Raw genomic sequence first — 13,471 nt, 5'->3', positions numbered from 1 at the left:
TGAGTATTTTAAAAAGTAAATATCAATAGAATTGCTGACATTAACAAAACAATGCTTTAAGGACATAGTTGCTGGGGTTACAAAATGGCAGCGAGTATGGCCGCCACTCTCTCTCTTATACCTCTCTCCCCTCACCCTAGTCGTCGAGTAGCGCAAAAGTAAGCAAACAAATTATCAAAATTATACGTGCTTACCTTCTCAAAATGCACTTACACACTTAGTTATTTTTACAGTATCCGGTAATTTTTTACCGAACTTTCAACAGCTGAACGTTCGGTAATCAGTTCGGTAATCAAATCAATTACTGAACGTTCGGTAATAGCTTTTTTCTCGAGTTGTCAAAAACTACCGATTTTCTCCGGTAATTTCGGTAATGCTTTTACCGGAGTGTTCAGTAGTTTGAGCAAATGGTTTACCGGAGCTTTTCGGTAGGGTTTTATTTTCTTTTAGAATGAAAAAAAAATCAGAATGAAGAAATTTCAGATTGGGTTTTATAATACTTGCTAAAATTTTGGGAAAATTTCATGCTTTCTCTTTGCTTAGGTTTATTTGCTTAGCTCATGATGAATAATTAGGGATACAAATGACGCAGTCCTCCAGAAACAGCTCTCGGAAGAGAAAAGGTTGCATCAAAGGGTGTTACGCGATGAAGTTGTCTTCGGCCCGTGAAGATTTTTTCCTTGAGGCTTCCTGGTTCGCTCTGTAGAATAACCACAATTAGACGAACAAAATCTAAGTGACAGAACAGAACTTTAGCGATAAGAAAATGTCTTTCAGCTTCTCAGTCTTACCAATTTTCACCTCCTTCGAGAACACGAAAAAATTGCAGCAGCCGGTCACAAAACACTAGTATTGCAAATGGCAGTCAGTTTGACAGCTCCTCTTGAGATTGCAATAAATTACCGTACTTCGGTAAACGACTCTAGCGGTTTACAAAATTGTACGGTAATATTTTACCGTACTCTGTAACAATTTATTTTTACCGTACATATCGTATTATTTTTTACCGAATATCATCAAAAGATATGTTAAGTACCGAAAGCTTTGGTAATATTTTACAGTACTGCTGTAAAATAAAGCTTGTTTACCGAAAAATCAGTAATTTTTAATGTTTACCGGAGAACTTCGTTAAAAAAATTACCGAACTCTGAAATCTAATCTAAGTGTGTAGGTTGCTACTGATGGTAGACAACTATATTTTTCGTCCGTCGGGAAGTACTGCTTTGCATTTTTCACAGTCTTTTCACGATTTCGTGCCAAAATGTAGCACACACTGCACTTTTTTTTCTTCGTCTAATGCGTCCAACCTTTTTAAGACCATTTTTTAGCAGTCTTCCAAACAACACAGCACTGTAATAAATTGATCGATTACGTGAAATTGTCCTCACTTTCGCCTAATCTACCGTTTATCGCGAAAAACTTACGCGTTTTCCACTTTTGTGGTCGAAAACCCGGATCAATTTATATCGCGGTTCGCTAAAACGCAAAAGCGTACCGTTAAACTGAGTGGTATTGTTCAACGTACGGTGAAATTGATTAAACCGCAGTCTATGTTCATCACGAAACAAGGCTGTTATTTTGTTAATCTTTTTAACTATTTTTAATATCATACTGCCAATGTAATTTCAATAGATAACAGAACAATCGTTCGTTGTTTATGAGTTGAAATTACATCAAATAATGTCACCCCATAACACGGTGGTTTTCTACGGTTAGAGAGAAAAAGTACGAGAGAAGAGAGGAGAGAGTTGTCAACAAAAACGTAAATAAAGTGGTGCACAATGGGATAATTGGTGAAAACATTGGGCAAAGCAGGAATTTAAATAAATTTTAAAATGTTTTGTAAGAACAAATTGTGTTGGTGGGCATATGCAACAAATCAAATGTGTGCCAAAATTCAAAGGTAAAACTGCTATTTTACTACAGCTCATTTTGGAATGTTTTTGTTAGTTTATTTGACCAAGTCACACTACACTGTGCGCCGTCTGATTTGTTTGTTTTGAGTGGGTGGTTGAGAGGGTTATTAGAGCGGGAGCCAAGCTTATTATTATGATCTCGAGCAACTTTCACCTTAAAGGCTACTAAAAAATTGGCGAAGGAACTCCCGAGAAAACATTTCAAAGGATTTGTCAATGAAATAAAAAAAAAACAAATAAACTCCTAGTCGTAATGGAATTGCCGATGAAATTTTTAAAGAATGCGTGTTAGTATCAAATTCCAAACATATTACCAAATAAATTCTTGAAGAAATTGCGGAAACGGTTCCAAAGATATTATCGAAGAACTTTGCCAAGTCCAAAGGAATTACTGAGAGATTTCCAAAAGAATTGAAATAAATTGCAAAACAATTTCCAAATAAATTGCCGGGAATATTCCCTGAGCAATTACCGAAAGATTGTTTTGCCGAAAACACAAATTTCTTGTATTATAGGTACAAACCAGACTCGATATAATGTTGGTTTTACGTAAGTCAAAATTTGCGGGTTAATTTTTCCCGCGACGCAGTATATCATTATACCAAGAAATTTAGGGTGGATCGCTATTTCCTTTTACAAAAAAAAGCAAAACAACCTGAAAACCGATAAAACTGGCACCCCCTAGGAAAAAAATCCTACATACGCCAATGCTCACTGCGAACTTTTGCCCCGTGCGAACTTTTGCCCCGCATTACTCTACACTGAGGCAAAAATACTTAGGAATTTAATAAGTCGCAACTTATGAAAGGACCATTTTTCTGTTTCATTACTCGCTTATTGGTTTCATAGTTGTCGCGAACGTGTTCCATATCTACAACTTATGATTGGCATAAGCGACATGGTTGTGAAAAAGCCATAATTGAAATTTATGAAAATCTTTACAATGAGGGTATGGATTCCAGCTAGCTCCGTCTTTTAGACAAACAAGCATTACTCAGAGATCAGTTTACGGAGCTGTCGGACACACAAAATCAAATTGATTTTCTGTAAGAGCCCATGAATTCTCTCAAATTGACAAATGTAAATTGTAAAATGATCGATTCCTCTTAATTGATCCCAAGATTGATCCCAGCGTTTTCGTGAAAGTGACAAGTAGCAAGTTTGACTGCATTGTGTGATAAAAACAAACAGCATGCAAACTTGCATTCTTAAATGAAAGTATGTCGAATACGCTCCCCCTTTCACTTTATTTTATGTGAAGAGAAATCGATCATTTTACTTACGCGGTAATTCAAAATACATGACATGAGTTGCAGCAGAATTATTTCATCAAAAAATCCACAACATATGAATACAAATATCATTTTGCTTACGACATGACATTCATAATTACCAATATTGATTTCTTTAAGTTTCAGTAGTTGATTTCAATAAGAGCAAACATACGATAGTTATAGTTTTTATTCAATGATATTCCTAAGCAAAACTTATGATTTTGATAAGTGAATGGACATAAAAATTTTCCTCTCATAATCATAAGTGAAATTTATGGCTTTCAACAATAATCGTAGTGTCACCAAATCTTAAGGGGATCTTATGTTCTTCCTAAGTGTTTTTGCCTCAGTGTATAACTTTACATCATCAGCCTAGAACAAACGGCAACCTGGAGGTAATATAAACGACAGTTCATTTATGAAAAGCGAAAACAATAGCGGGCCCAAATTACTCCCTTGTGGTACACCGGACACATTCGAGAAAGGTAGCGATGAAGCACTTCCAATCTAAACAACCAGGTTACAATCTTTGAGGTATGAGCCGAGCCAGCAAACTAGATCCGCAGAGACGCCAATTATTTTCAGTCGTCCCAAGAGTATACCGTGATCAGTGCGGTCGAAGGCGGATTTCAGATCTGTGTAGATCGTGTCAATTTGTGCGCCGGAATTTGGGCAACATATTTGAAATTGAGTAAGTAAGGGTATTTTAAGCACAAACGAACATTGATCACTGAGATAATCAATGTTTCCCCAAATTAACAAAATCAAAAATAAGATTGAAAATCCTGTTTTAACATGTTATAAAGTTTCACAATAGTAGTTCGCGTAGCTTAACACCTACTCAGAAGGCCAGTACCTACTTATTTTAAAAATATGCAACGTTTGCTTTAACAAAAAAATTGTTCAAGAAAGATCGAAAATGTAGATCAATGTTACTCTGGATTACGGTACACATATACATTTTGGACCTAACGACTTGATTCATTGTTAATGAATTAACTACATCGGCTGTTTTCCTACTCTCCGCATCGACCAATGTGGCGCTAGCTTCTATGCGCGAAAAAGCGCTAAAAGTAAATCGCAAAAATATAGTATGGCGAATAGCATCTAAAGGCAAATTTATCGAAGTGGAATACATTATTCGAAAAAATATTTGGTAGTGGTTATGCACAATGGTGACTACTATTAAGCCTACCAAATATTTTTTCAGTAAAAGCTTTCTATTTCAAGTAATTCAAGTTTAGATGCTTTTCACCATACAAAATAAAATGGATTTACTCCTGCTGATCAACTGTGGGTGTGCGCCAAGCGGGTAGTCCATTACCAAAACTTTGAAGGGAGCACAGACTTACACAGCTTTCACAAAGAAGGAATAACAAAGTGAAATGAATCTATTTAAATAAGTAAATCTAATGATAAAAATGTGTACCATTTATATATTAATCTGTACGCAACGCGACACATTCATGTAAGGGGTGCTCCGTCTGATAAATAACCTGTAAACCTCCGCCGCGCATACGTCTCGTTTGCAACCGATGATGCGATGATTGCGCTAAGCCTAGCTAGGTTTTTCAATTTTTCTTATGCATCATTGCCTGGTGTTAGTTGAAAGGAAACAACGAAAAACATTATATTGCATACTTTTTGTTTCTGTATGATTTTTGCATTTACCGATTACACTTTACACATGTTTGTTCGTTTCAGGAGCCGAGTCTTGGCGGTCGGAGTTCAAACGGCTGACCGATAATGTCCCAATGGTGATGACGGATGTGCTGACCAATCACTCGCACCAGGTGTTGCACGTTAGCTTTTCCCACAATGGAAAAATGTTCGCTACCTGTTCCAAGGATGGATTTGTTATTGTGAGTACCTTTCTCGAGTGACTACTTGCGCTTTGAATGCTTTGTTAACCAGGTTTGGAAGCAAGGTTAATTGTGCACTGTACGTTATTTCATTCAATATTTTATATCGATAGTGCATTGCTGATAATGATATCTTATTTTGTCGAGATAGCTACCACAAAGTCCTTATCCTCCCATGATATTGAAAATCGAGTTTTACACATTAAAACAAGTACTAAAATCTAAATCTCTTGCTGTATATTTCTCTAATTAGAAAGTGGGCAGAATCAACTTTGTAGAAAACCATATTTGGGCTCAAAAATCATTTAGAGGCACTGAATACAACTTACCTCCTAAATCTTGCTTCTGGAACATTGTACAATTAGAGCGCAAGTCAGTGAAAATCAAGAAGAAGATTTTAAGCAGGACTTTTGAACCATTTTCTCTTTCAGGTCTGGAACTCCGCATATCCCTCAACGATTCGAGATTCGTACGACATGCGGAAACTGAGCTGGAAGTACACTCAGTTCTCGCAGTTCAATCAAAGCGATACCCTGCTGTTAGTATCCGGAGTGCATTTCGGCTCACCTCATAGTACTTCCGGCGAGATTGCTGTTTTCACCGTGCAAAGTAACGTATACGAAACGAAATACGATTGGATTTGTATGCATGAACGATGTTATTTTCCAGATGGCTTCCGGTTGAGGTGTCGCGTAACTAATCGCCCATACGACATATTCGGAACGTGGTTCAGTGATCAGCACCTCCTGTCGGGCGACCTGCATTGGTTGGCCCACTTGGTTAGTTCGTCGATCTTGTGGTTAAACAAGGCCAACCAGGAAGTGGACTCGGAACATACGCCAATCCGAAATCAATTGTACAAATTCTACAACAGGAACGCCAGTTCCATCCGTGCCATCATGGTGGCCAACTGCCCCTGGCTCGGGGATGAAAAGAAGGACGAAGAGGGTGCCGAAGGGCCAAGTACATCCGATGCAGCTGGACAGAAGCCGACCACCGAAGATGAGGAAGACGACCGAAGGATTGGCAATCCTCTGTCGCATTACCAGATGAACCAGGACCAGGCCATGGATAATATGTACCGAGCTGGAAGGGGTTCGTATCGTACGGTTTGCTAGTGTTATGCGATTTTATTGATTTTGCTCATTTATGAAGTGATGTGTGCTTAGCTTCTAGAAGGAAGTTGGGTGCGTGATCACTTCGGCAGGAAATACTATTTTGGACAACAATTTTATACTGTCGAAGTGGTCCCACACTTTATTTCCAAGAATTCTATTCCTCATGAAGGATAAATCTTTCTATATCATTCAAAGTTATCGGGAAACAAATTTCTGGAGAATGCTACATTCTGGGAAATGTATTTTTACCCCTTTTTTAGTGAATGTTTTAGAATCCAACTGAGAACACTCGAACCTTCGTTTAAGTAGAATCAATTTAGGTAAATTCTTACTGGTACCTAAATAGAATTCGTTTGTATTCAGAGCAGTTGGGGGACTTTATATGGCATTTAAGAAGAGTTTTTGAGAAAGAGGAGTATGGAGATCTTTTTCTATTGGCTAAGGGTATTCAATAACTTCCTCGAGGTCATCGGATCTACTAGCGTAACCAGTGATCATTTGAAGCATTATTAACACTTGGTGTGCGGCTATTCGACAAAAGGTCACATAATTATTAAGTCGAATGGACATTAACCCTTTCCTTCCCACGACTTTGAACGGCTATATCTATGCCAAAAAAGCGTTTCCGAAAAGAGTGGTAGAACAAAAGTTATTTCAAATTGGCTAAATTTTTCGAAATCAATGAAAAAAAATTTGGTTGTAAATCAACAGGTTTTTGATTGTTTATCAATAGTTCAACTATTGAAACAAGTAGGTAGTAGTTGGGTTAACCTTATGAGCTTGTAACCATATTCTAAAAATTATTGCATCATATTCATCTAATTCCGTTTGTCCGGGGTTCGTCGAAAATCGATGGTGCTCTAGAGCAACCATGGGAAGTAGAGGGTTAAAACAAATGGTTGGTTATCAAGATTATCTACGTCACACAGGTTCTTTCGAGCTACTTATACTGCTAACTTGATTTCAGATCTTTAATTCTGTTGGTTCACACTTGAAACGCCTTAATACATCACTGAAGCTCCATGAAAAGCCCCTGAAATCTCTGCAAATCACCGGAAGCCTCTCTAAAACAACCTGAAACAACAAGAAAAGGTGACTGCACTATTTGTTTCAATAGTGTGGCACTGTCTCTCAGTGTTGAGGAGAATGCTTCAATCAGTTGAATCAGCTGTTACCGCTTTGATTTACGGTCTGTCTACATTAAAGTTTTACAATAAGTACCTACTCAACGGTCACTCTTTACAGGCTTGTGGGTTCAATCTGTGGAACATTTTTTTTTCTTTTCTTCTTGGTTATAAGCGAACGGTATTTTCAAAGTTATCCTGATTCCTGATATAGGTTTTGTTATCACTTAACCATAGCGTTTTCTTGTAACTACGCACGCGCTCGTTGGGGCCACCCGGAACACCGCATACTGCTGCACCTCCGACCAATCGACCTGCCGACACAACACCGAACTCGTTCTTCTTCCGTCTTCCCTCGATTCATCCAGCACTCTTACTTCACTCCACGGCATGGGATACTCCATCACTAATCCAACCCTGTTGATCTGTAACGGCCACTTTGCTCCAAAAATGGCCTTCTTGGAGAACCTTGTCACCATTTACCCCTCACGAGCTTTAGCGGCCTAATTACTATGCTCGATATACGGCATTATTCGGGGAACTCCGTAACTATCTACCCGCTCTCGATTTATAGTGGACTCAATACTGTGTTCGATATTTTGCCTCTCTTGGGGGATCCTCCGAGGACACCGGAGCCGGAATCTTTTTTTAATAGAATGAGAAAATCTGCTGATCGATACCCAAGAGGTGGTTCCTCGGGTTATGTGGGGATCGACCCACTAAAAACTCATTCTCTCGCTTCCTTACCTTCGCGAACGCGATACGCTCGTTAGTAATGACTTCGAGATGGGGGATCGTACACACGAGTACTCTCTATTAGTTAGTTTCACCAGCTACCGTCTTAAGTTGTCCGCTCTCCTCTGGAAGCTTGTGTTCTGACTAGTACTCTAGACTACTTGTTGGACTGAAGCTCCTGAATGGGGACGGGGGCCAACTCAACTTGCTCTTGGTCGGCCCGCCATTTTCTTTGAAGTTCACACATCCTTTCAATAATGTTGTCCGGAGTGATATCTCTACCGCTTATCTCCTGCATACTCGACCTTTGCTCCACGAAGCGGTCTCGTCGCATGTCCGAATCTGTGCAGATACCACCTAAATTTCCCATGGTCTGACAAAACTTGACACAAGTAAAAGTACTTGACACAAGTGGGTACTCTCCAGCAGAGATGGTATTTCACCGTAGCGATTCACTGGGGCGGCAGTGTATCGACCACACTAAAGCCTTCAGTACACGCTTTGCCGAGTGTGCAAATTTTTCCGCACGCATAATCCAACAGGCCAAACAGTGCTCTCAACATTGACAAATCATCGGAAATGTCAAGCATATGCTTTGCTGTTGGTTGATGCGTGCGGAAAAGTTTACACACTTGGCAAAGCGTGTACTGAAGGCTTAAGAATTTAAACATTTTCACCACACCAAGAAGTCAGTTTCTCTTGTTTTGGGTGGTGGGAAGACCAAGTGCTAGTGTATGCTCTTGCTCGTTTACCTTGGATCGATTGTGGCTCACTCTTTCGTGCGCCCCGCGTGCAGGCACCTAATCCGCACCATGATGTCACTGGGGCGAGATGAGATCTCTCCGGTATTTCACCGCAGTATACACTTTGGCGAAAAAACCTCACTTGAGCGCGCGTCGGGGTGATTTTCGACACATTCCCCGGAGAGAATTTAAAAAAGCGCTCTCACCACACTGTGATGTGGTCTAAAGTCACTGTATGCTATAGGGTGCCTGTACCAGTTATCACACTACCTAAGAAAAAATATTTCTACAAAAATAAGAAGAAGACCGTCGAATTTCATCGACATGTCAAATGATTGATTAGTTTTCATACTTTGCAGGAAAAATATAGAAACGGGTCATATGCCGCGTTCCATATTCACAGTACCGGGTCCAGGATGGAGCCCTGAGGTACTCCGCCTGCCTCGGTTTCATAGATTAGCACCCTATTTTAGAAGTTGCACTCCAGTAACCGGCATAGGCTAACCGGGACTCCGTTTTGGTTACAGCCTTAATCACATCATACAGTCCTTAATCCTTACAGTCCATCGTCGATCGTCGATTCTGGAAGCTGAACTGGTTATCCAGAGGCCAGAGTTATCGGGTTTTTCGGTTATATTTACCATAAGCCTCTTCAGAATGATCCGTTCCAATAGTTTATCGTTGGTGCCCAGAAGGCAGATAGGTCTGTATGCCGCCGGGTCGCCAGGTGGCTTCCCGGGTTTGGGCAGTAGAACCAATCATTGCCTTTTTCACCTCTTCGGAAATTCGCCTCTGCCCTAGCACATCTGCATAGTCGTTCTGAACATATCAGGATGGATGGACGTTTGATACTTACTGTTCAACTTAAGCGGGCTGCAAAAAGGTGATTCGATAAGGAGAACGTCCAACACAGCTCTGGTCCCCACAAATTCCTACCTCATACTTCCACGGGTCAAGCGATGACAAAGACCGCCAGCTAAGAGTTGTGTGCTTAGTTGGTAGTGCAGCCTGGGCACTGTTGTCCTTCTGACTTGAGGAGGTACGACCCGAGCGTCTGTTCACCAAGGAGATGCGGCTCAAACAGCGTCTGTTTTGGCATCTAGCGGCTGAGTAAGAAACGCTGCACCACGCCCAGCTAGATCCAAGGTAATAGCCCCATCAGCATGGTCGTCCCAGTGTTAGTTGGGACGTTAAACAGAACTGGCACGATGGCCCTCCGGCGAGACAGGAGTGCTGGCGTAGGCCCAATAAGCCACCCATAAAAATCCTCATTGCGAATAACATAGGAGAAAATACGACTCGATACAATCGGCAAAGACCCACGCGACGAAATAAGGACTACGATTGGAAACTTGGAACATGGAATTGCAAGTCACTAGGTTTCGCAGGATGTGACAGGATAATCTACGACGCAATGCATCCCCGCAACTTCGACATCGTGGCGTTGCAGGAACTTTGTTGGACTGGACAGAAAGTGTGGAAAAGCGGGCATCGAACGGCTACCTTCTACCAAGGCTGTGGCACCACCAATGAACTGGGAACAGGATTTATAGTGTTGGGCAAGATGCGACAACGTGTGATCGAGTGGCAGCCGATCAACGCAAGGATGTGCATGTTGAGAGTTAAGGGCCGTTTCTTCAACTACAGCAGCATCAACATGCACTGCCCACATGAAGGGAGACCCGATGACGAGCAAGAAGCGTTCTACGCGCAGTTAGAGCAAACATACGATGGCTGCTCGCCGCGTGACGTGAAAATCGTTGTCGGCGACATGAACGCGCAGGTAGGAAGAGAGGAAATGTACAGACCGGTAATCGGGCGAAACAGCCTGCACGCCGTATCGAATGATAACGGCCAGCGGTGCGTAAACTTTGCAGCCTCCCGTGGTATGGTAGTCCGAAGCACCTTCTTCCCCCTGGAGATCACCCGACCACAGTGTACGCAGAATATGGCACCGCAGGCGAAAAATAGGCAACAAAGAAGGCACGGCAACAACGCTTTGATTTTTTCGTTAGCAGATAATGACAAAATCGCTCCCAAGTTTGTTCACAGCAAAAACGGTAGGAATATTTGTCTCATTCTATTCACATCGTGATTTTCGCATTGTTTTACAACTGAAACTCGACTCTGAGGATGGCAAGAATCTTAATTCGTCCAAATGCTCATGAATTCGATGATGTGGGTCGAAAATTTCAGCAGAAAAGCCGAAATATCGGCACACGCACGGCAAGCGATGTTTGTTTTATTGCTCTCATCGCTTGACATGCGTTTGTTGCGGAGCGTCTTTATTACCAACATGCACCGCTTAGAACAAAGCGTTTGTTTTTTGGCGTGATCCGTTTTTCATACCCTGCCCGACCATCAAACAGAAAACCAAATCGACCACGTTATAATCGACGGTAAATTCTTCTCGGATATAATCAATGTCCGCACATACCGCAATGCGAATATAGATTCGGATCACTACTTAGTCGCTGTATGCATGCGCTCAAAACTTTCGACGGTTATTACCACGCGTCGAAGTCGAACGCCGCGGCCTAACATCGAACAGCTGCGTAACGTAGAAGTGGCTCAAGGCTACGCGCAGCATTTAGCAGTGGCCCTAAAAACGGAAGAGCAGCTTGGCGCAGTTACACTTGAAGATGGTTGAAGGGACATCCGATCCGCCATAGGTAGTACCTCGGCTACAGCATTAGGCTTCGCGACTCCGAATCACAGAAACGACTGGTACGACGGCGAATGTGAACAGTTGAAAAACGACAAGAATGCAGCATGGGCGAGAATGCTGCAACACCGCACGAGAGCGAATGAGGCACGTTATAGACAGGCGAGGAACAGGCAGAACTCAGTCTTCCAGATGTAGAAGCGCTAGTAGGAAGAACGAAATCGCGAAGCGATGGAAGAGCTGTACCGCGCTAAGGACACATGAAAGTTCTACGAGAAGCTGAACCGCTCGCGTAGAGGCTTTGTGCCACAAGCCGACATGTGCCCGAGATAATCAAGGGAATATTCTCACGAGCGAGCGTGAGGTGGTCGAGAGGTGGCGGCAGCATTACGATGAGCACCTCAATGGCGACGTTGCAAGTGCCGAAGGTGGCGTGGTAACAGATCTAGGAGTATGTACACAGGACGAAAGACTTCCGGTCCCTGACCTCCAAGAGATTGGAGAGGAGGTTGGCCGGTTGAAAAACAACAAAGCCGCTGGAGAAGATCAACTTTCAAGTAAGCTTCTAAAATACGGTGAAGAAGCGCTGGTGAGAGCACTACACTGGTTCATTACCAAGATTTGGGAGCAGGAAGTATTACCGGAGGAATGGATGGAAGGTATCGTGTGTCCCATCTACAAAAAAGGCGACAAGTTGGATTGCGGGAACTACCTCGCGATCACACTACTGAGCGCTGCCTACAAGATGCTCTCTCAAATTTTATGCCGCCGTCTATCACCTATTGCAAGAGATTTATGGGTGAACGCGCTACAACGGACCAGATTTTCGCCATCCGCCAGGTGTTGCAGAAATGCCGCGAATACAACGTGCCCACACATCACTTGTTCATCGATTTCAAATCGGCGTATGATACAATCGATCGAGAACAGCTATGGCAGATTATGCACGAATACGGATTCCCGGATAAACTGATACGATTGATCAAGGCGACGATGGATCGAGTGATGTGCGTAGTTCGAGTGTCAGGGACACTCTCGAGTCCCTTCGCATCTCGCAGAGGGTTACGTCAAGGTGATGCAGGATGGTCTTTTGTGCTTGCTGTTCAACATTACTTTAGAGGGTGTAATAAGGAGAGCGGGGATAAACACGAGTGGAACGATTTTCACGAAGTCCGTTCAGCTGCTTGGTTTCGCTGATGATATTGATATTATTGCTCGTAAATTGGAGACGATGGCGGAACCGTACATCCGACTAAAGAGTGAAGCCAGGCGAATCGGATTAGTCATTAATGTGTCGCAGACAAAGTACATGATGGCAAAGGGCTCCAGGGAGGAATCATCGCACCCGCCACCCCGAATTTATATCGACGGTGATGAAATCGAGGTGGTTGAAGAATTCGTGTATTTGGGCTCTCTGGTGACCGCCGACAACGACACCAGCAGAGAAATTCAGAGGCGCATTGTGGCAGGAAATCGTGCTTACTTTGGACTCCGCAGAACTCTATGATCGAAAAAAGTTCGCCGTAACACGAAGTTAACAATCTACAAAACGCTGACTAGACCGGTCGTCCTCTATGGGCACGAAACATGGACCCTACGTGCAGAGGACCATACGGTTCTTGGAGTTTTCGAACGGAAGGTGTTGCATACCATACACAGCGGAGTGCAGATGGAAGACGGGACTTGGAGAAGGCGAATGAATCACGAGCTGCATCAGCTACTGAGAGAACCAACCATCGTCCATACCGCGAAAATCGGGAGGCTACGGTGGGCGGGTCATCAGGATGTCGGACAGCAACCCGACTAAAATGGTTCTCGAGAGTCATCCGACCGGTACAAGAAAACGTGGTGCGCAGCGAGCTAGGTGGGTCGACCAAGTGGAGGACGATCTGCGGATCCTACGCAGAGTGCGGAACTGGAAACAAACAGCCATGGACCGAGTGGAATGGAGACGGCTACTATGTACAGCAGAGGCCACCCAGGCCTTAGCCTGATCGGTAAGGTAAGTAAACTCCACTCCACAAACTTCGTGGT

General features: G+C 42.7%; 1 protein-coding gene across 4 annotated transcripts in view; it reads left to right on the top strand.

Annotated features, from left to right (window-relative positions):
- Positions 1-13,471, top strand: part of LOC115258207 (F-box/WD repeat-containing protein 5) — a 33,834-nt gene that overhangs the window by 13,630 nt on the left and 6,733 nt on the right. For 3 of the 4 annotated variants that reach the window (XM_062851428.1, XM_062851427.1, XM_062851429.1), the window contains exons 2-4: positions 4,895-5,052; positions 5,484-5,661; positions 5,722-6,147. In XM_062851428.1, coding sequence (XP_062707412.1) covers positions 4,895-5,052; positions 5,484-5,661; positions 5,722-6,147 — 762 coding nt within the window. Of the gene's footprint in view, positions 1-4,822; positions 4,843-4,894; positions 5,053-5,483; positions 5,662-5,721; positions 6,148-13,471 lie in introns of those variants that run through there. The other variant, XM_062851431.1, reaches the window with a different exon arrangement.

Source organism: Aedes albopictus, chromosome 2, assembly GCF_035046485.1.
Source record: "Aedes albopictus strain Foshan chromosome 2, AalbF5, whole genome shotgun sequence".
Lineage (NCBI taxonomy): Eukaryota > Metazoa > Arthropoda > Insecta > Diptera > Culicidae > Aedes > Aedes albopictus.
Note: the sequence above shows the minus strand (reverse complement) of the source record. Positions and strands in the feature narration are given on the sequence as shown.